The sequence below is a fragment of the Ursus maritimus genome, unplaced genomic scaffold (assembly GCF_017311325.1).
Source record: "Ursus maritimus isolate PB19 unplaced genomic scaffold, ASM1731132v1 scaffold_32, whole genome shotgun sequence".
Classification (NCBI taxonomy): Eukaryota; Metazoa; Chordata; class Mammalia; order Carnivora; family Ursidae; genus Ursus; species Ursus maritimus.
Window position 1 is genome coordinate 12,119,935 of NW_024425786.1, and position 23,157 is coordinate 12,143,091.

Below are 23,157 nucleotides of genomic sequence, written 5' to 3' on the forward strand. Positions count from 1 at the left end.
CTCTCAGACACCTGGGCGCCTCCTCCCCTGGCCTCCTGGATTGGCAGGCCTGAGTGAGAGGGCTGGGCGTGGGGCCAGGAGGTGGGGACTCGGCTTAGGCAGCTAATCAGGCCACAGGGTGAAATTAAAAGGGAGGAGGAAAGCACCGACCCGTCAGAACGCACACTCCTTCCCGGGGACTTGGTGCCCAGGAGAGGAGCCGGGGAGAAAGGAAGCACGGAGCCCGGGAGCCAGGGGCACAGGATGGCCCCACAGAGGTCTGTGCGGCTGTCCCTGAAGAAGCCCACCTATGCTGTGTGTGTGGTGGGGGTGGAGACATCTGTGGACGTTCACAGGTGAGAACTGAGCCTACCCACCTGGCTGCAGAGGACTGGCCTACACCGGAGCACCCCGAGGCCATGGGGTGGGTGCCCGGTGGACAAACCGAACACGTTGGAGGGTGCTGGTACGAGGCTCTTCTGAGAGCAGAGCAGGTGGCCTGGGATGGAGAGCGGAAGTATCAGGGAGGAGCTAGGGTATCTGGCCCCTCTTGGGGCTCCATCCCTCCTGGGCACCCGGCGTCAGGTCTTTGGCCTCAAGTCCCTGGATAAGGGTTCTAGCTCTGAGCCCCGGGCTCTGCATTCTGACGTCAGAGAGGAACTAGTGTGTGACATCAGAATGAGCTCATGCTCAAGATGGGGAGCAGGACTGGGCCGCCCTGAATTTCTCCCTCTGTTTCTTGCCAGCAACCCTTCCGTCTGAGGTGGAGGTGTGGGGTGTGTGGCAGCTCGGTCCTTGGAGGCCGGCCAGGGTGATTGGGATCAGGAGGGAGTGTCAGAGGGATGGTTCAAGGAGTTAATAAAGGACAAGAACCTAGAACAAGACCCAGGCTTGTGTTTGCCACGATGATGGTGGTGCCGGTGGTGACGGGAGCCATGGTGACATCTGAGGGGTCCCCGATGAATCAGCTTCTCCTCTTGGCCCAAGTCTCTGACCTGTCCTGGCTCTGCCCAGGCGGGGGCCCAGGGACCTGGCCTGGCTTCAGTTTCCCCACCTGGCCACTGAAGGAGCTGGACTTGGGGATCGTGGGGGGCTTTTCCAGCTCTGATACTGTCTATGGGCTCCATCCTGTCTGGAACTGGATCAGATGGGGCTGGAGCCCCTGCCGATGAGGGGTTCAGGGTGGGAGTCCCCCTCTCAGAGGAGGTGGGGTCTGGGGAGTCTGTCACAAGTGGGATCTGGGCTCCCACTGCCTCTTGGGTCTCCGTTCCTATGCTGGCCCAGTCTGGTTAGTGAATGCTGGGCCTGACTTGCCACTTGGCCTCAGGGGAGCTTCTGTCCCAGAAGCCCGCCTGACCCCACTCAGAGTGGCCTGGGGCCCCAGTGACAGGGCTGAGGAAGGGGAGCCAGGACACCTGGAGGCCAGACCTTGGCTGTGAGTCCTGTCGGGAGCCCTGGTGTGGGGCCGGTTCTCTCGGGTCTGGGTGGCCAGCTGAGATCCCATTTTTCTCTTGTCCTTTTAACATAGCGTTTCCCAGGCTTAGCAAATGGGAAAACAGGACACCCAGTTAAGTATGCATTTCAGGTAAACAACAAATAATGATCTTAAGTATACTGTATGGGACATACTGATGTTTTTAAAAACCGCTGCTTACCTGAAATTCAAATTTAGCTGGACATCCGACTATATCTGGCCACCCGGCTTTAACACCAAAGGCAGGGAAGGGGTCACTAGTGGGTCCCCACGGTCCTGATTCCAGACCTCTGCTCTCATCCCCGGGGGGGGGGGGGTTGTTTCTGGAAGGTCATTTCAGAAACTCAGGCCCGACACAGTGCTGCTGACTAAGGCTGGAAGCATTTTGCTGGGAGCTAGGAGACACGGGTTCTGGTCCTAGCTCTGCTGCTGACTTGCTGTCTGGCGTCGGATAAGTCACTGGCCCTCGCTTGGCCTCATTCCTTATCTGAGCCTTGACAGGGTGAGCTGAGTCCCGTCTTGAGCTCAGCGTGGAGGTCAAGTGCCCTGATTCTGGAGCTGGGCACACTTGGCTTCTCATCCGAGCTCTGTTTGTGGCTGTGTGATCCTAGGCAAACCACTGTCCTTCTCTGGGCCCTGGCGTCCTCATCTGACAATAGCACTGAGCTTAATGGGGTGGGGAAGGATAAATGAGGCCCTGCGTGTATAGGGCCCCTGGAAGGTGGAGAGATGCTCACAGCTCCAACAGCTCTGTGGGCTCCCTTTTCTCCAGTACCTGTTCCTTCTGTCACGTCTCAGAGGATAGATCAGGCTGTGTGCGGTGGGAACGGGGGGCAGGCAATCCCCTTTGGGATCACCGAGCACCTCAGCATCCTCAGATTCGGGCCCTGGCCCAGCTGTGGAGCACGAGGAAGCTGCCTGGGTTGGCTGCAGCTGCTGCGTTCTGGTTGACTCTGGGAGGGGGTGCTACTGCGGGGCTCTTGAGTGAGCATTTTAAATTATTTTATTTTATTTTAAATGTGGGGCTCAAACCCATGACCATGAGATCAAGACCTGAGCTGAGATCAAGAGTTGGACACTTAACCGACTGAGCCACCCAGGCGCCCCCTGAATGAGCCTTTTGAGAGACCCCACCCAGCAGCCCTTCGGGAGCCTTGGTCCCGGGCGTTGGCCTTGACTAGGGATGTAACTACTGAGGGTCTCTAAACTAGAAAACAAGTTTATTCTGCAGCAAGTTGGTTTAAAAGTAGACGTAAGGAAGAACTTCCCACCCGTCCGGTCTCTGATCGGTCGAGAAGGGGCATGGAATTATCAGCCTGGGAAGGTTTGACGAGGAGCCTGAAGGGCACCCAGGGCCTGGGCTGGCTAGGGTGATGAACTCGGGGCTCCTCCGCCCCCATTGCCTGTGTCTGGCTCCAGCTGGGGCCAAGCAGCGGGTTTCTACTTAGCCTTGCTGATCGAAGGGGAAAGCCTCCCCCCCGCCACCCCGCCCCAGAGAGGAGGTTTGCTGGTCACCTGAGCTGCCAGGAGGCTAAGCCCCTCCCCAGGAGAGCCAGTGGGGGTGGGCATGCGGGGTGATGAATTCCCCCAAGTGCTGTGCCAACTGAGTAGAGAAATATTTGTGTTTGGGGTAATTGTGTGCCCCAGCCCAAGGAACCCTTAGAAATCCCCTGACTCAGGATGTGCTATAGACTCCCTACTCCCCTCAATGGCCTAGCTCCCCACCCTGACCCATCGCCCCAGCAGCCTTGTTCTCCATCCTGACCCTCCGGGTCTGGTCACACTGCCCTGGTTGTCCCTGTCCTCACTTGGAGGTGGTCCCCAGAGGATGCATGCCAAAAAAGAGGGGGGTGGTGGGCAGTGTGGGGAATCCATTCGTGGTGCAGTCTGGCCCTCTTTGTCTGCCCAGCGGCCAGAGTCAGAGCCCCAGGCTGGAGGCCATAATGAATGTTTATTCTCCAGCACGGAGGAGAAGGCTGGCTGGGTGGGGGACAGAGACATCCTCCTGGATCTCTCCCAAGCCTCCCCCAGCCCTGCAAAAGCATCAGAGCAAAGTAGACTCTTCAGATCAGACGGGTAGCGTTTGAGGTGCCCAGGGAGGAGGGGACTCTGTGGGGCCTCCCTGAGGAGCTGGAGAGAGGCCCCAGGCTGCTGCTTTTTCCTGGGGTTCTGTGTATTTCAAACAAGGAAAATGCAAAACAGAGTTATAAAACCTGTGGTATATATATTCTTAATGTTTACATTGAGTAAATTGATGCTTTTAACGTGCGCAGAAGTACAATGAAGCATAATTGTGCTGCTCACAGGATAATTACAGGATTGTTGCAGACACTAATTCGTAATGACTGACAGACTCCGAGAGCCGGGCTGGACCTGGGTTTAAAAGCCGGATGAGGACCGTCTCTCTTCCTGGCTCCATCCTGGGCCGCACCGCATTCCTTCATTAGAAGTAATGTTACACTTTAAACGTGAGGTGCTTGGAGACTCTGGGGCCAGGGTCCTCCCCACGCTCCGCGGGGGGCGATGGGCGGTGTGTTGTAGGGTCTGGACATGGAACAGTGCAGTTTGTGTTCCTGGGACGGAAAATGTTGGCATCAGGGTGACCTCCAAGGTCAACTACTCTTTAACCTACAGGTGTCCCTGCCTCCCCGATCCCCTTGGCCACCCCACCTGCCATTTGAGACCATGGGCCCCTCCCCATCGGTCGCTCTGTCCTCCCCTCCCTGCCCCTCCCATCATTTCCGGTCTTGGAACGATCCTCATTCTTCGCCTTTGGTTTCCCTTCCAGCTCCCATCACCGCCAACCCCAGCTGTCCCTTCTCCTCCCAGTCCCTGCCCTTCCTCGCTCAGTGGGCCCACCAGGTGGGGATGCCAGGAATGGGAGGTCGCTCACAGGTGAGGTAGGTTCTTCCTGACCCCAAGATGCTCTCCGTGTGACATGTTGTCGTCAGCTTTGCTCCGTCCAGAGAAGCTTCCACTCCCTTGTCCGTGGCTGCTAAGCAGCTGTTCAGCTCTGCCAAAGGGTCCTGAGGCTCGGGGATGCTGTGGGTGGGCTGTGTGGCTAGAAGGAACTGGCAAATCCCCACCCAGCCGAGGACGTCAGCTACCGGGGGAGCTCAGGAGGTGGGCCTCAGTTGTGGGCCTGGACGGGTGCCATCCAGACAGCATGTGGGCGCCTGGCCCTCGGGGCCAGTGCCGAGGGAGCTGGGACCCACCAGCTCTTGGCGGGGGCCTGCCCTCGCAGGAGGTCCAGAACCGTGTTCGGCCCTCCAAAGGCCCTGGAGAAGCCACTCACCCTGCATTGGAGTCCCAGGCCACTTGAAGCCCTAAAAGTGCTCCAGCCCCATTTATGACCCCGCCTACCCCCACCTGGGTCACGGGAACCGTGCTGGGGGAGGTGGGCTAAGGCAGGGTTGAAAACTCCACAGTTGGACCCTGTAGTGGGTGCAGCTGGTGTGGTCTGAGCCAGGCCAAGGCAAGGCTGCTGGGCCTAGGTTCCTCACCTGGGATGAAAGGCTGGGCACCAGCCTCCCTGGGCCCCTGAGGAGGAAGCTCCGTGGGATTGGGGCCACCTGAGAATCAACGCACTGACAGCTGAGAGTAGGGTGGCTGGTAGTCATGACCTCTGGCTGAGGGTCAGGCTTGTACTTGCAGGCTGTGTGACCTTGGGCCAATCGCTCAGCCTCTCTGTGCCTGTTCCGCCCCTGCAAGATGGGGATAGCATTGCTTTGTGGCTTTGGCCTCCTTTTTACAGATGACGAATTTCATCACGCACGAAATGCATACATACAGGCATGCTTTTCTTTCTACAGATGGGGAGCCTGTGGGTGAGAGGGAAGAAGTGACTCACAGGTGACTTCCCATCCACAGCTCTTGGCTCCTCTCGCAGGGAGGTTCCAGTCCCCAGCCCCTGTGCGCCTCTGCTGGGGAGGCTGTGGCTGAGAGCTGCCATCCCTCCTCTCCAGCCCCCACTCCCAGGAAGAGCAGGGGTCTGCTGGAAAGAAGGCCTGCCCAGCCTGGGCCCTCCTTCCAGGCCCTGGGTGTGCCCCTCCCTGAGCAATGACAGGGCATAAGTTACCCATGATTGTTATCTCTGGGAAGGAAAGAAAGAGAGAGAGAGAGAGAGAGAGAGAGGAAACACGAACACACAGCCGCACCCAGCGCCCTTCTACATTTAGGAGAAAATGTCTGCCTGTGATGTGGGGTCCGCAAGGGGCCGGCCATTGCCTTCCCCTGACCTCTGTCAGCCGCAGCCAGCTCCCGGGGAAAGTCCAAGGAGAAAGCCACACGGGGATGGGGAGGCTGGGGGACCTTCTGGAGCTTTTGCCCCACAGCAGGCATTTAACAGACGCTGCTGAACACCTGTCCTGGGTCCAGCTCCCTGCTGGGCTTGGCACTTGGAGGTGATAGAGCCCATACCCGCTGGTGAGGGACCCCTGTCTTCGTCTGGGAACAAAGAGAACTGCGGACGTTAACCATCCACATTTTTGGTCGAGTGGGCTAGTGAAGGGAGGTACAAGGATCCTCTTATCCACCAGCCCTCTCTCCAGGATCGGCTTGCTCCCCAAGTCCTTTGTGACCGTAATGACAGTGGGCGGCACTGTAGCAAGGGCTCCCGGCCTTATCTCAATGAAGTGTCACAACAACCCCGTGAGATACTGTGATCCCCATTTTGCAGACAAAGACACGGAGACACAGAGAGCTCGAGAGACTTGCCCCAAGTCACACAGCCCACAAAATGCTGGAGCTGGGACTTGAACCCAGGCCTACCTGATCCCAAATTCTGTGAGTTCAACCTCCCAAGAGTGCATTGTCTGGGAATCTTCTGTGTTGCCGGGTCGGGTCAAGGTGTAGAGTGGGGTCAAGGTACAGGTTGAGCTTTGGAATCAGTCCCAAGTGGGGTCAAATCCCAGCTCTGCCACTGTGTCCCCATGTGTGACCTCCTTTTGAATTTCAATCCGTCTTCTGCAAAATGGGGAGAGGAGTCCTAACTTCCCTGCTCAGCAGGCAGGGGCCAAGGGGATGGAATTAGAACGGAATAAAAGCGTGGTGCCGACCATGGCGTACCTGCCCCGTGTGGACCCCTTGAGGGCAGGGTCAAGGTGATTCAGCTCCGCCTTCCCCGTGCCCAGCGTGGTGCCTGCATACAGCAGGTGCTCAGGGAATGCATGTCGAGGCAGAGCAGCCAGCAGCACTGACCGGAAGCTCTGTGGGCCCCTGGGGAGCTGCTGTCCTTAGGACCGGAGCCTGGAGGGGACTGGCCAGCTCTGTGGGACTGTCACCTGTGGCAGGTCTCAGCATCCAGCAGAAGCATCCACAGGGCTGGCTGCACCAGAGAGGACCTGCTGGATCCTGCTGGCTGGTCCCATGGCGTTTCTTGTGGTTTCAGTCCAGAAAACTTCAAGTCAAGGACATCTGGAAGGGGGCACTTTGGGGGCACCCCATGGGCAGGTGTCTGGCCAGGTGTGAGGGCAGCTACAGGCTTGGTCGGCCCCGTCTGCTCGAGAGCCACCCCCTGGCTCACTCCTCAGCCTTTCCATCTGATTCGGCATTATTCTTCCCTCCTGCCTTTGCCTGTCCCCAGCACAGCGCCCTGGGGAACCCTCCAGAGCGCACTAGTCCTTTGCCACCATGCCCCCATCCCCACCCAGCCAGCTGGAGGCTGGGTCAGCACCGTTCTGCCCTCCCTGCCCAGACCCTAGGCTGAGAAGAGGGGCCCCAAACCCCTGGCTCTATCCCTGGGGGGCTGGTGAAGTCCAAGCGGCAGGTGGGCACAGGAGGGACTTCTCCAGGACTGGTGTTTCTCCTTAGGGATCAGGTAGTAAGTTTCTGAGTAGTTGAGGTAAGGTGTGGCCTGCTGAGGAAGGAAGCTTCTGGGAGCGAGGGTGCCACTAAGCAAAAGGAAAAGCTTTTTAATTACCTGAGCCGTCAGAGCACAAAGGGAGGTAGTGAGTTGTCTGGCACAGGAAGTGTTCAAGCACAGAGTCCTGCGATGAGCAGGAGGCAGGCCAGGATGATCTCTGAGACCCTTCTCAGGACTCCCAGCACTCCAGAGGCAGCAGCGACCCAGCAAGGTGGGGATCGAGAAGCAGGCTGGGCCTGGAAGGGCCGGACAGCCCCAGAACATTTGTTCTTGCTCTTTCACGCTCTTCTTTTACCATCTTTGTTGTTGTTACTGTTACTGTTACTGTTCTTTCTTTTTTTTTTTTTTTAAGATTTTATTTATTTATTTGATGGAGCGACAGCCAGCGAGAGAGGGAACACAAGCAGGGGGAGTGGGAGAGGAAGAAGCAGGCTCCCAGCAGTTCATGGAACCTGATGTGGGACTCAATCCCAGGACCCTGGGATCACGCCCTGAGCCGAAGGCAGACGCTTAATGACTGCGCCACCCAGGCGCCCCTGTTATTTCTTACCCCATATAGGAAGTTGTGTGCTAGGGCCGTGACTTGGAAATGCCAACTTTTGCCCAAAGCTGGGGATTGGCTCCACAGAACTCCGTTTTCCTTGAAAGGGCTGCATCTGGCGATGGCAGTCCCCTGGCGGGGGTGGGGCAGGTGTCTCCCGGGAGCTGGAAACCTTTCTGCCACCAGCTGGGGCTCATGCCTACTTGTTCTCGGGATGTGTGGGCAAAGGCTCTGGGGCCAGGACGGTTGGATGCAAGTCCAGTGCAGCCACCTCGCAGCTGGGCAGTCCTGGGTTTTTGGGTCTCCCGGTCCTCATCCATAACACAAGGGTTTATTGTGCTCCTGGTCTGTGCCAGGCACCGAGCTGGCTGCTCAGGTGACAGTAGCATCAGAGACAGTAAAATGGAAAAAATCCCTGCATTCTAGAGGGAGAAACAAGAGGGACAGGCAATAAGCCAATGTGTCAAAATAAGCAGAATATGTCAGGAGAAATGAAGCTGGCTCACGGGGTTATAGAGTGTGGGGTTCATGGTGTCTTCCCGTCATACTGTCCTAAATTGGGCAGGGAAGGCTTCCTGAGAAGGAAATGAGGGGTGAGGGCCCAGCGGATATCTGCAAGCTGCACATTCTAAGCAAGAACGGCAGGTGCAAAGGGCCTGAGGTAGGAGTGAGCTGGGTGTGCTAGAGCGAGAGCAAGGAGCTGGGTCTGTGGGGAGGGGGAAAGGGGAGCCACGTGTTCAGGAGCCAGTTTGACTCTGTGGAAGGGTTACAAGCAGGAGGGACACTATAGGGCTTTTTTTTTTTTTTTTTTAAAGAGGACCCTTTTGCTGTTATGTCCAGAACAGACTGAGGGCAGCAGGAAGGGAGGCAGGAGATCAGCCTGTTGTAAAAATCCACATGAAGGTGATTGGTGGTCCACCCTGGGGTGTATGCTGTTGGGGAGGTGAGAGTGTCCGCTCTGGACATGACATGAAGGTGGAGTTGTTAGGGTTTGCTGGGGCGCTGGGTGTGAGTGTGAGGGAGGCAGGGGACCCCAGGGTGAACCCAAGGATGGAACGGCTGGGGAAGGTCTTGGGCAGGTCTGGATGGGGCAGGGTGGCAGGGTAGGAATTTGGTTTTGGACTCTTTAAATTCATCTATTTATCTATCTGTCTATCTATTCATTCACTTATATAGTTGTTTTTTAAAGTAGAACTTCTTTTTTAAAAAAATTATTCCAGTATAGTTAACATACAGTGTTATACTAGTTTCAGGTACACGATATAGTGATTCAGCAATTCTGTACATTATTCAGTGCTCGTCATGGTAAGTGTACTCTTTAATCCCCATCACCTATCTCCCCCTCTCCCCCTCCCCAATCTACCTCCTGTCTGTTAACCACCAGTTTGTTCTCTATAGTTGAGAATCTGTTTTGGGGTTTGTCTCTTTTTTTCTTGTTCGTTTGTTTTGTTTCTTAAATTCCACATAGGACTGAAATCATACGGTATTTGTCTTTCTCTGACTTATTTCACTTACCTTCTAGATCTATCCATGGCAAGATTTATTCTTTTTAATGGCCGTATACTATTCCATTGCACATGGAATGGAATATTATATGCATATATATATACCACATCTTTTTTATCCAGCAATGGACACTTGGGCTGCTTCTGTGATTAGGCTATTGTTGATAAGCTACAATAAAGTTAGGGGTGCATGTATCTTTTCAAATTAGTGTTTTCATGTGGCTTTGGTAAACACTCAGAAGGGGAATTACTCGATCATAGGGTAGTTCTATTTTAAGTTTTTGAGGGATCTCCGTACTCTTTTCCCGAGGGGCTGCACCAGTTTGCATTCCTGCCAGCAGTGCATGAAGTTTCCTTTTTCTCCACACCCTCACCAACACTTCTTGTTTCTTGGGTTTTTGGTTTTAGCCATTCTGACAGGTGTGAGGTGACATCTCACTGTGGTTCTGATTTGCATTTCCCTGATGACGAGCGGTGTTGAGCAGCTTTTCACCTGCCTCTTGGCCGTCTGGATGTTTTCTTTGGAGAAATGTCTGTTCATGTCTTCTTCCCATTTTTAATTGAATTATTTAGTTTTTTGGGGGCGTTGAGTTGTATCAGTTCTTTATATATTTTGGATATTAACCCTTTATTGAATACGTCATTTGCAAATATCTTCTCCCATCCAGTAGGTTGCCTTTGAGTTTTGTTGATTGTTTCCTTCATCGTGCAGAAGCTTTCTGTTTTGATGTAGTCCTAATAGTTTATTTTTGCATTTGTTTCTCTTGCCTTAGGAAACATATCTAGAAAAATGTTGCTACAGGTGATGTCAGAGAGATTACTGCCTATGCTCTCTTCTAGGGTTTTTATGGTTTCAGGTCTCACATTTAGGTCATTAATTCATTCTGAGTTTGTTTTTGTGTATGGTATAAGAAAGTGGTCCAGTTTCATTCTTTTGCATGTAGCTGTCCAGTTTTCCCAACACCATTTGTTGAAGAGACTTTTTCCCAATGCATATTCTTGCCTTCTTTGTTGAAGACTAATTGACCATATAATTGTGGGTTTATTCCTGGGTTTTCTATTCTACTCCATCAATCTGTTGTCTGTAGCTTGGTAGTGTATCTTGATATCTGGGATTGTGATATCTCCAGTTTTGTTCTTCTTTTTCAAGATGGCTTTGGCTCTTCAGAGTATTTTGTAGTCCATACAAATTTTAGGATTATTTGTTATAGTTCTGTGAAAAACGCTGTTGGTATTTTGATAGAGATTGCATTAAATCTGTGGGTTGCTTTGGGTAGCATGGACATTTTAACAATATTTGTTCTTCTAATCCATGAGCATGGAGTATCTTTCCATTTGTCTGTGTCATTTTTAATTTCTTTCATGTTTTATAGTTTTTAGCACACAGGTGTTTCACCTCCTTGGTTAAGTTTATTCCTAGATATTTTATTATTTATGGTGCAATTGTAAATGGGCTTATTTTCTTAACTTCTCTGCTACTTCATTTTTAGTGTATAGAAATGCAACAGATTTCTGTACATTGATTTGGTGTCCTGTGTCCTTACTGAATTCTTTTATCGGTTATAGCAGTTTTTTGGTGGAGTCTTTAGGGTTTTCTATATATAGTATCATGTCATCTGAAAATAGAGTTTTATTTCTTCCTTACCAATTTGGATGCTTTTTATTTCTGTTTCTTGTCTCATTGCTGTGGCTAGCACTTCCAGGACTATGCTGAATAAAAGTCATGAGAGTGGACATCTTTGTCTTGTTCCTGATCTTAGGGGAAAAGCTCTCCGTTTTTTTACCATTGAGTATGATGTGCTGTGGGTTATTTAAGGCCTTTATTATGCTGAGGTGTGTTCCCTCTGAACCTATTTTGTTGAGTATTTTTATCATGAAGGGATGTTGTATTTGTTGAATGCTTTTCCTGCATCTACTGAAATAATCATATGGTTTTATCCTTTCTCTTGTTTTTTTTTTTTTTTAAGATTTTATTTATTTATTCGACAGAGATAGAGAAAGCCAGCGAGAGAGGGAACACAAGCAGGGGGAGTGGGAGAGGAAGAAGCAGGCATATAGCAGAGGAGCTGATGTGGGGCTCGATCCCAGAACGCCGGGATCACGCCCTGAGCTGAAGGCAGACGCTTAACCGCTGTGCCACCCAGGCGCCCCTATCCTTTCTCTTGTTAATGTAATGTATCATGATGATTGATTTTCCAGTATTAAGCCACCCTTACGTCCCAGGAATAAATCCCACTTGATCGTGGTGAATGATTTTTTTAATGGATTGTTGGACTCAGTTTGCTAATATTTTGTTGAGGATTTTTGCGTCTCTGTTCATGAGAGATATTGGCCTGTAGTTCTCTTTTTTTGTAGTGTCTTTATCGGGTTTTGGTATCAGGGTCATGCTGGCCTCATAGAATGAATATGGAAGTTTCCTCTTCTGTTTTTTGGAATAGTTTGAGAAGAATAAGTATTAACTCTTCTTTAAATGTTTGGTAGAATTCACCTGTGAAGCCATCTGGTCCTGGACTTTGTTGATTGGGCATTTTTATCCATCAGTAATGGATTGCTGATTCCATTTTATTGCTAGTGACCAGTCTGCTAAATTCTCTATTTCTTTGTGATTCAGTTTTGGTAGGTTATATGTTTCTAGAAATTTATCTGTTTCTTCTAGTTCGTCCAATTTGTTGCCATGTAGTTTTTCATATTATTCTCTTACAATCCTTTGTATTTCTGTTGGGTCTGTTGTTATTTCTCCTCTTTCATTTCTGATTTTGTTTATTTCAGTTCTCTCTCTCACTCTCTCTCAGAGTCTGGATAGAGGTTTATCAATTTTGTTGGTCTTTTTTTTTTTTTTAAGATTTTATTTATTTATGTGACAGAGAGATAGCCAGCGAGAGAGGGAACACAGCAGAGGAGTGGGAGAGGAAGAAGCAGGCTCCCAGCGGAGGAGCCCGATGTGGGACTCGATCCCGGAACGCCGGGATCACGCCCTGAGCCGAAGGCAGACGCTTAACGACTGCGCTACCCAGGCGCCCCTATTTTGTTGATCTTTTTAAAGAACCAGCTCCTGATTTCATTGATCTGTTCTGTTGTTTTTTTGGTTTCCATTTCATTTATTTCTGCTCTGATCTTTATCATTTCCTTCCTTCTACTGGTTTTGAGTTCGTTTGTTGTTCTTTTTCTGGGTCCTTCAGGTGTAAGGTTAGGTTGTTTGAGATTTTTCTTGCTTCCTGAGCTAGGCCTGTATTGGCATAAACTTCCCTCTTAGAACAGCTTTTGCTGCATCCCAAAGATTTTGGACCATTTTCATTTTCATTTTCATTTGTCTCCATGTACTTTTTAATTTCCTCTTCGATTTCTTGTTTCACTAATTGAAACATTCATTGTTTAGTAGCATGTTATTTAACCTCCATGTATTTGTGTTCTTTCCAGATTTTTTCTTGTGGTTCACGTGTAGTTTCATAGTGTTGCAGTCAGAAAAGATGAATGGTATGACTTCAGTATTTTTGAATTTGCTGAGACTTGTTCTGTGGCCTAATATGTGATCTGTTCTGGAGAATGTTCTGTGTGCATTTGAAAAGAACGTATATTCTGCTGTCTTAGGATGGAATGTTCTGAATATATTTGTTATATCCATCTGGTCCAATGTGTCATTCAAAGACACTGTTTCCTTGTTGATTTTCTGTTTGGATGATCTATCCATTGATGTAAGTGGGGTGTTAAAGTTTCTTACAATTATTGTATTACCATCAATTACTTCCTTTATGTTTGTTATTAGTAGCTTTATGGATTTGGGTCCTCCCCTGTTGGGTGTATAAATATTTACAATTGTTATAGCTTCTTGTTGGATTGTTCCCTTTATGATTATATATGGTCATGTTAAATTTAAAATGCCTGTTAGACACCCAAGGGAGATATTCAAAAAGCAATTAGCTATAAGGGTCTGGAGATGGAGAGTAGGGGTTCTAAGCATATTGGTGCGGCAGGTGGAGAACATCAAGGGGGTGAGTGTCACCAGACGAGGACTGAGCACCAAGCCCTGGGGCCAGGTGGGCTGGAGCCAGCTGGGGCACACTCACAGGAGTGCCTATGAGGTGACCCTTCCTGTTGCTGAGTGCTATTCCAATTATGCATTCTGGAATGGAGCAGGGGAAAACCACAGAATGGGTTTGGAGACCCACTGGACCCACTGGGAGCCAGACCTGAGCTACACCCATGGGTCACCTGACCACTGAAAGCCTCTACTCTGACTGGCAGGTGGCCATAACATGTGGATCTCCTGAAATTAGCCTCAGCTTAGAGCCAGTGTCCAATAAAGCTGGAAAGGTCTGATTATTTCCTTTTCCCCAGTGTGCGGTCACCTGGTTAAAGGCTGTGAGTTCCTTTGGCGAAGGCTGGGAGACAGGTGAACAGTACACATTTTTAGCAGTATAGTAGGGTCCTTCCCCAAGAGGCCCCAATGGGCCATTTTTTAGGAAGTTTATCAGCCTGTTGCCAAACACTGCCATGATAGTATTTATTCATTTTTTTATTTAAAAATTTTATTCATTTATTTTTGAGAGAGAAAGAGCACATGCGCACGTGCACGCTCATCTAAGCGGAAGCAGCAGAGGGGAGAGAGTTTCAAGCAGACTCTGTACTGAGTGCAGAGCCCTATGCGGGGCTCAATCTCATGATCCCGAGATCACAACCTGAGCCAAAATCAAGAGTCAGTCGCTCAGGGGCGCCTGGGTGGCACAGCGGTTAAGCGTCTGCCTTCGGCTCAGGGCGTGATCCCGGCGTTATGGGATCGAGCCCCACATCAGGCTCTTCTGCTATGAGCCTGCTTCTTCCTCTCCCACTCCCCCTGCTTGTGCTCCCTCTCTCACTGGCTGTCTCTATCTCTGTCAAATAAATAAATAAAATTAAAAAAAAAAAAAAAGAGTCAGTCGCTCAACTGACTGTGCCACTGAGGTATCCCGCCAGGACAGTATTTAAAACCAAACTCTATATACTTACAATTAAATAAATTATATTGAAAACAAAGGTAATAATCAAAATGCACGGCTTCATTACTATTTTATTACGCTCTACCAAGATCTGTGCTCTGGGATCATTCACGTCTGTATGGTAGAAATATTGAAATACGGGGTGCTATCGTGCATTTCTGTGCAACTCTGAGTTCAGTGATGTTGAGTTGGTAACTTGAAATTGGCCATTGGTGGAAGTCTCTAGACCATGCAAATGGGCAAAGTCTACAAAGCAGGACTCCATTTATTGTTTCATTGACGATGAAAAGGAGATTAACGCGGATTAAATTTAAAAGTGTGTTACGATGTGATTAGCACAAAAAGTGAGGGAGGTGCTCGTCCAGCATCAGCTGGCTCAGCAGAGGTTGCTCGTATCACCGATGGGGTGAGGGTTATCTCCACGGCTTCACTTTCATTTTGTTCTTGAACACAAACGAAAATATCAGTCCGCGTTTATGTCATGTATCAAATTTCGTGACTACAAATTTATTGGGAAAAGAATGAGCAGATTGGGATGCAACCCCATTTGTGGAGTTGCGGTTGAATGGCCAGCATGGTTTGGCTGTGGTTGTGAGAGGCATTTTCTAAGCATCGGGATGGGGGGGATTTATGGGATTTACAGGTGATTTTACGATGAAGAGTAACATAGAGTGTACTATCGTTAGTATACTGTGTGCTACACATCATTCGTATCAGTAAAATTAATAATCAACTTAAATAAATATGCACCCCTTCCAGCTGCTGCTGGTTAAGGGGGGGCCAGCCTGCCGCCGTCTGGGGCGCTCCGCAGTTAGGGGGACAGGGCAGCAAAGGAGAAGCCTGGGGGAGGAGAGGAGAGCCGTGTGTCCCAGAGGCCAAGTGCAAAGTGTTTCAAGGAGGACAGCTGATCATCTGGGTCAGATGCCCCCGAGGGGGCTCAAGAGGAAGAAGAGAAGGGACCTCTGGGTTTGGCACCAGAGCGATTTCAATGGCATGGCCGGGAGGAGAGCCTGGCCAGAGGCAGGTGACAGGGACAGGGAGACAGGATTGGGCAGCCAGCACACACAGCTCCTGAGGCGTTTTCCTTTAGAAAGGGAAGGAGCTGTGGGTGTCCGAACTGTCACCTCCCACCTCTCCACCTCAGGCGGATGGGTCGTAGGCAAGAAACAGAGAGAGAGGGGCGCCTGGGTGGCTCAGTCGTTAAGCGTCTGCCTTCAGCTCAGGGCGTGATCCCGGCGTTATGGGATCGAGCCCCACATCAGGCTCTTCCGCTGGGAGCCTGCTTCTTCCTCTCCCACTCCCCCTGCTTGTGTTCCCTTTCTCGCTGGCTGTCTCTCTCTGTCGAATGAATAAATAAAATCTTAAAAAAAAAAAAAAAAAAAGAAACCGAGGGAGAAATCTGGGGTGGCCCAGTCCTGTCCCCAGTTCATTCTGATGCTGCACACCAGTTCCTCTTGGACGTCAGAACGCACAGCCTGGACTCCAAAGCCTGGCCTCAGGGCTCAGAGCCAGAGCCCGTATTGGCGGGCTTGAGACCAAAGATCTGACCCCAGTGTCCAGGAGATGGAGCCCCAAGATGGGCCTGATACCCTAGCCCCTCCCTCCCAGGCTCTCCAGCCCCCAGAAATGTTGTCAGGCTGTGGGTAGTGGCAAGGGTCACTTAAGGTTGGCGGTCATGAATCTGAGTGGGACGTGGTCAGCCACGGGGGTGCAGGTGCAGAGCGGGGAGGGAGGGGGCTTTCTGGGGGCTGGGGCGGTACTTAGGCAATCTGATGGAGGGAAAGGGGTGCAGAGGAGTTGAACGGTGCCAGGGAGTGACCATGAGACGGGCTAGGGACTCCGAGCCTGGGAAGGGAAGAGAGGCCAGGAAGGGCCAGGGCTGCCGAGAGGGCTCGATGGGGTTGGCGTGTTAGAGGAGTGAGCTGGCGGGTTAGCAGGGGGTGTTGGTGGGCTCCTGATGGAGGGTGTGTGGTGGGCGCAATTCTCGGTAATGACAAAGTCCGGGGTCTGCCCTGGGCAAGGTGGCTGAGGCTGGGCAGGGGCCGGGATCCCCGGAAGAGGGGGTCAAGCGCTGAGGCACCAGGGTGCTGGCTCGTAAGTGGGGGCAGCAGTGCTGGAGATGGTGGCAGGAGCCGGCCCCCTCCAGGAATGAGGGCAGAGTGACAATGATGTGGTGGTGACAGGAAGGATCACGCAGGACTCCTGCCCACCTCTGGGCCCGGTGGTAGGAGAAGTGGGGGGAGTGGCCACCGTTGAGAGGGCTGCAGGGGGACCCCTGCCCACTGTGGGGAACAGGTTTCTGTGGTAGTATGAGGTCAAGGACACACCCCGAGATGCGGCTGAGGCCACCGTGCAGGTGATGGCACGTGGAATTGTCCAGGAGTGGGGGTGGGTGGGAGATGGGGTCAGATTAGAGGATGAGCCTCTGGGGTACTTGGGTTCCTATGGTCACTGATTAAACAAGGACGAAGGGCTTCCTGAAGGTACCACGGCTCCCGGGGATGTGGGGCCATGAGCGTGGGGTGGCGCGGGTGGTCTTGCCAGCAGCCCTTCTCCACCCCAGCCGCACCTGTAAAGTGAGGAGAGTGGAAACTGCCTTGCTGAGCATCAGAGAGCCAAGCCCTGAGCAGGACTTGGGGTCATTGTAACCATGACCCCCGTCAACTGTTGTCATTGGGGGCAGTTTGACGGGCACAGGTGACCGTGGTGGGGGCTGTGGAGGGCTGTCTGGTTTCTCCAGAGGGTGTAGTATCTGGGTGGGTTCTCAGGGGTCCAGGTAAGGATAGAGGCTAGAGGATACATCAACGGACCACTCTGGTCCAGCATCTTTACAGTCAAGTTGACGCCTCACAGGTGGACTTGACCTTAAGTGGTGGCCTTGAGGCTGATGGCTCTGTCCTGGGGAAGGGTAGGGGAGAGCCCTGACACGCAGGGGAGGGAGAAACACTGACACGTAGTGCGGTTGTCCAACTTCCCCTCTAGGGTATGGGCTCCACATAGGGGGCCTAGCTATCAGAGCAGAGTGAGAGGGGTAAGGAGGAGGGGGAGAAGGTGGGGGCAAGGTGCAGCATTAAATGGGGTGATGGGGGGCTCACTGAGAAGGTGACATTTAAGCAGAGCCTTGAAGAAGGTAAGGGAATGAACCTTGTGGACATCTGGGGGAAGAGCATTCTATGTGGAGGGAACAGCCAGTGCAAAGGCCCTGAGGCAGGACAGACTGGCAGCTTCATGGAATAGCAGGAAGGTCAGTGTGGCTGGAGCAGAGTGGGTGAGGGGGATCATCATGGGAAGGAGAGGTCAGGGAGGTGGCAGGGGCCAGATCACAGGGGGGGCCTTGTAAGCCACTGTGAAGACTTTGCCTTTTACTGAGTGTGACAGGAACCACTGCTTTTGCGCAAAGGAACAACACAATCTACTTAAGTGGGCCGTGTGCAGAACAGACTTGGGGGGCACAGATGGGTCCAGGGAGACCAGTGAGGAGGCTGCCCAGTAATTGGGTGGTGGTGGTGGAGGTGGTGAGAGGGGGATGACCAAGTAGGTTTCCTATGGGGTTGGAGAATTTGGAAGTATCAGAAGGGGAAGCCTTAGGCTAGGGGTGGGAGGGTGTCCAGGGGTTTGCTGTCTCTGGTCTCTGAAGCCTCGGGGACCACTGTTAGAGCGGGGCGTTAAGTGCCGTGGTTTGGCCCCATGCCCCGCTCCCTTGTGTCTGTCTTAGGTCCTAGGTTCCACATGAGATCTGCTGAAAGGGCCTTGCCATTAGAGCAAAGCCCCATGTTACAGATGGGGAGACTGAGGCCAGAGGACAAGAGGAAGTGCCCAGGGTGGGTCACGTGGGAATCAGTGGAGAGCTGGTATAGAGCCCAGGCTGCCTGGTGCCCAGTCAGGCTGGTCTCCCGGCGGGTGGCAGTGCCCTGCCGCTCCCCAATCCTGCTGTTAGGGGGTGCTGTTTGTGTAGCTTGACAGCCCCCGCCCACTACCCCGCTGTGGTCTCTGTCCTGGGCCCGCTGGAAACTTCCCTCTCTCCCTTCTGTCAGTGACGTGCCCAAGGGGGCCGAGACCTTCAGAGTGTCTGGGAGCTCCGGAGTGGAGGTCTTCATGGTCTACGACCCAGCTCGGGTGACGGTGCCCACGGGCAAGTCCCGCTGGCCCCTGGACGCCAGTGTGGAGGTGACCATATCCGTGGACACAGCCAGTAAGGACTTAAATGATCTCAAGGTAAGAGGCCACGTCTCCACAGTCAGGGGCCGCGTCCCCCCCCACCCCGCGTAACCCCACTCACACATCACCCCTGCTCCGCCACAGCCCACGAGGCCCTGACACCTGCGTCCACACAGCACATCTTGACGCCATGGACACCCGGACACGCACGTCCACCCCAAGGCTAGCGTCACACGTACACACACGAAGGAGTTCTCCCGTAAAAACAGCCTGCCCTCTCACCCCCTCAAATTCGCAGGCACCCTCCCGTGAATGCCTGTGTTCAGCCTACACACAGACCCCAAAACAAGCCGTGCAGCAGGCAGGACTCTAGCGACGGCCCGTGCACACGCATGCACGCATGTGCGAAGCACAGGGGCCCGCCTGGATGTGCACCTGTCCCCGTAGCTAAGGAAGGAGAAAGGCTTCTCTCTCATGGACGACCCCCTCATCGCTCGCCCCCAGGCCCCCACCACACACACAGTGACCCACTGGTTCACTGCCATCGCCCTTTCTCCCCCAGCAGGGAAAAGGCAGAAACGACAGCTGTTGAGAGCAGGGGCCCTGGCGCCTGCCATGGGTTCAAATCCTACCTGCTCTGCTTACTAGCAGCACGCCTGCAGGGAGGGCCGGGAGTGGCCTCATTAAGAATGCACCCGGTCTCCTGGGGCCATCTTGGGAGCTCACTGAAATGGTCTGGGCAGAGCACTTGGCATGGGTTCTGGACCATGGGAAGAGCTCTGTGACCACTGGCTTTTACTGGGGGGGGGGGGGGGCGTGTGGTCATTGTTCCCATTTTACAGATGAAGAAACAGAAGCCTACAGAGGCCGAGTAACTGGCTGATGTCAATGGCGTCAGCCGTCCCTCCCCTTGTTCTTCCTCTCTGACATCTCTGTGGATTCCTGAGGGGCCAGCTGCTCCCTCTGGGACCCAGCCCACCTCCTCAGCCCTCGTCGCTCTCAGCCCAGCTCCGGAGCCCGGGAGGCATCCACAGCCTTTCACGCTGGGGAGGGCAGCTCTGAGTCCAAGCCAGGGGCCCGGGAATCCTGGGCCTTCTGCCGTGGGGAGCACTAGGGGTGCCCAGGCCTCCCCTGCCTCCAAGCAGGACTGTCGGGGTGTCCCCCCCGCCCCCCCACCACGGCCATCTCTGAAGGGTGGCCGTGCCGGCTTAGGGCTGACGGTGTCCCCACAGGTGAAGGTGTCCTACTTCGGGCCGCATGAGGGCGGCGCCCTGGGCCAGAGCGTGCTCTACCTCACCGGCGTCGGTAAGCACCACCTCCTGGGCTCCCCGGATACCCCCCACCCGTCCGTGTTGCCCGCTTGAGGGTCTCAGGGGAACCCCTGAGTACCAGGCCCATGCCTCCCCCTCCACCTCGAGGACGACCTTCAGCTCATCCCGTCAGCTCAGGGATGGAGACTCAGAAATACTCAGGGCCACCAGAATCTAGAAACTGCACTGCCCATGGCCGACAGCTAGACCCGCCACGGGCCTCCTCCCTCCGGAGGCCCACCTGTCACACCACTGGAACCCCAAGTTGTCTCGCTAAACCTCAGAGGGCCGTGAGCGCCTTCAGCCAGAGCCCTGGCCGCTCGCTCCAACAGCAGGGGACCCAGCACCTAGAGCCTCAGGCCTCGTTCCCCACGGCCAGCGGCAGGGCCACCAAGAACTAGCGATTCAGCATCCTAGACGGGCAATCAATTCAAGGGTCGGAGACTGGGTCCCTCCAACATCCAGAACCACAGGGGGTGGCCGCACGGCCCCCTGGGCGTTGGGTGTGGTCCCCAGAACGGGTCTTCCTGGGTCTCGTGAGCAAAGGTTGCCTCGGCCTGGACATCGTGGGCGTGGAGGCGGGACGGGGTGAGCCTCTGGTGCCCCTCTCCACTCCTTTACAGACATCTCCCTCGACGTCGACACGTATCGCACGGGCAAGGTGAAGAGGAGCCATGGCGACAAGGTGAAGCTCTCCTGTCTACCCCAGGGTGGCGGGGTTGACAGGCAAAGCTGGGGGTGATGGATCCCAGGGTCTGTGGGAACCGACCGTGCAGGGAACCCATCTGGAGGCGGCCAAGTTGACACAGGTGGGCGTAACTTGCACTGTGGGAGCGCCGTGCCGCGTGAGTCCGGTGTGAGCCCTCTCGGAGTCTGTCCACCACATAGGGATTGGGATTGATTATTTTGCTTGATGCCTCTTCTATTTCCTTTGCTGTATTTGGACCCCCCAAACATGGTAAGTGCTTCATAAAAGATTGTCGAGTGACTGACTGAAGGCTGGGAGAAGACAAGGCTTCTGGTAGAGGAGGCTGGGTGGACAGCCTCAGTTGGATCCTGAAGAGTGAGGAGGAGGGTGGGGTGGGCTCGAGGCATTACCACCCGGGAAATATCTGGAAGCCATCCTGGAAGGGGTAGAAGGTGTAATTTGTAGGGAAAGATCCTGGAGAGAAAGCCTGGGCCCCAAGGATAGACTTTGAGGACAAGATGGGGGCAGGGAAGCCATGGATGGCTGTGCAGATTGTTCACTGAGCAAGGTTGCTTGGCTAAGATGGTGAGTGGGGCTATGATACAAGTCATGCCTTGTGCCCTGGCATAGGGCAGCATTTACCAAGAAAGGTGGACAAGTGTGCCATATAGGCCAGCAGTGGCCCTGTGGAGTCCCCCAGATGAGTCTGAGTCCCAACTATGGGACTGGGGGCTCGTTTTCCAGAGCCTTCCTTTCGTCTTCTGTGAAATGAGGCAAGTGAGCCCTGCCTTGTGGGGTCTGGTAGGGATTAAGTGAAGGCGTGTCAGGGAAAGCTGCAATCAGAGGCAGGGCTCCAGCCGTCTTTCCCACCTTGGCTTAGACCTCCTTGCAAGGCTTGCAGGACTGAGGGTAGATGCCAGAGACGTCTGTGGGACAGGACCCAGGAGAGTGCTGAGATGGAGAAAGTTTCCCTGGGATTGTCCAGCCCCATCAAGGTCAAGGCAAGGCAGCCTCTGTCCCCCAGGCAGGGCCAAAGCTCGGCGGGCTGGTAAAGGTTGTTTTTGGAACAGCCTTCTTCCTGAAGGAGTGACATCACCCTTCGTCCTCCAGTGCCATGGCTGGGTGAGACCACCATGTATAGTTGTATAGGTTGTTCACTGCACACGTGTGGGGTGGATCTGGGTCTAGAGACCAGGAATTCCAGTCCCCAAATCTATGATCCGTCTTTAAGTCCTGCAGCAAACTCAGAAAACAGAAGTCTCCATGTTAACAAAGCAGCCAGCCCTAGCCAACTCCACAGCCCCTTCCCCAGGCCCTCTGGGTCCCACTGACCTCAAAACCTCTTGTTTTGCCACAGAAAACCTGGCGCTGGGGCCCCGAAGGCTATGGAGCTGTCCTGCTAGTGAACTGTGATCGGGACAGTGTCACGTCCAGAGGGCCTGACCTCACCAACAGCCAACTGGCATCATTGGATGGTGTGTGACAGAGGGGGGTGTGGGGACGTCCAGAGTGTCGTGGGGCAGTAGAGGCTGGGGAAGATGGGGGGGTAGCCTGTCGGTGGGGTGCAGGGAGGGTTGTCTCAAGGGCACCATTCTCTCCAGACCTACAGGACATGTCCCCCATGGTGCTGAGCTGTGACGGCCCAGACAGCCTCTTCGACAGCCACAAGCTGGTCCTGAGCGTGCCCTTCTCGGATTCCAAACGAGTGGGGGTCTTCTGTGCTAGGGGTGAGTGGCCTGCTGGGCTGCTTTCCCCCCTGTCCTGCTCACCCTCTGCTTCCCAAACTCTTTCTTCTCTTGTACACATCCCCCCTCCCCTCCAGCATCTTCTATACCTCCCTCTACCTCTGACGAGCAGCCGCCCCGGCAGCTCACAGCATGCTACCCAAGGAGGAGGGTCGAAAACGAGTCCCACTTTAGAGAGGAGACCCCTGAGGCTCAGACTCAGGAATCCACCGTCTCTAAGTCACACAACCAACACGGGGTGGAGCGGGCATTCGAACCCAGGTCTCTTAAGCGCCCAAACCCCTCCTCTTTGCACTGCCGTCCCCCTCCTCTGGTCAGGCAGCTTGGGACGAGCTCTTCAGGCACGTCCCGCTCTGTCCAGGCTGGGTGCGGTGGGGGCGGGAACCAGCAAAGCTGTGGCCCAGGCCGGCCCTTAGATCCTGGCTGTTGTGCCAGAGATTTTTTTTTTTTTTAAGATTTTATTTATTTATTCGATAGAGATAGAGAGCCAGCGAGAGAGGGAACACAGGGGCAGTGGGAGAGGAAGAAGCAGGCTCCTAGCGGAGGAGCCTGATGTGGGGCTCGATCCCATAACGCGGGATCACGCCCTGAGCCGAAGGCAGACGCTTAACCGCTGTGCCACCCAGGCGCCCCTGTTGTGCCAGAGATTTTATTAATCAAAATCTATGGCTTAAAAAACATCGACCCATCCTTAACCCTGGGCTGCCTCTACTCATTTTTATACATAGCAAGAGGCTTTTCCTGCCCCTTTGGTTCTTCCCCCCCTTACCTTCTTCTGTTCAGACTGATCCAGAACTTGTCCTGATCACTTGAGCCTGGCAGGAGCCAGAACGTTCCTCCTCGTGCACCGATGGTGGACGTTTAGGCAGAGGCCCCGCTTGGAGTCACAGTGATACCAGAACAGAAGCGAAACCTCACTAA

General features: G+C 53.5%; 1 protein-coding gene across 1 annotated transcript in view; it reads left to right on the forward strand.

Annotated features, from left to right (window-relative positions):
* The first annotated feature begins 229 nt into the window (after window positions 1–229).
* The window catches only part of PADI1 (peptidyl arginine deiminase 1), a 38,045-nt gene continuing 15,117 nt past the window's right edge, over window positions 230–23,157 (forward strand). The window contains exons 1-6 of the mRNA XM_008694677.2: window positions 230–335; window positions 18,370–18,550; window positions 19,726–19,798; window positions 20,427–20,488; window positions 21,849–21,966; window positions 22,093–22,218. Coding sequence (XP_008692899.2) covers window positions 244–335; window positions 18,370–18,550; window positions 19,726–19,798; window positions 20,427–20,488; window positions 21,849–21,966; window positions 22,093–22,218 — 652 coding nt within the window. The 5' untranslated portion in view covers window positions 230–243. The remainder of the gene's footprint in view (window positions 336–18,369; window positions 18,551–19,725; window positions 19,799–20,426; window positions 20,489–21,848; window positions 21,967–22,092; window positions 22,219–23,157) is intronic.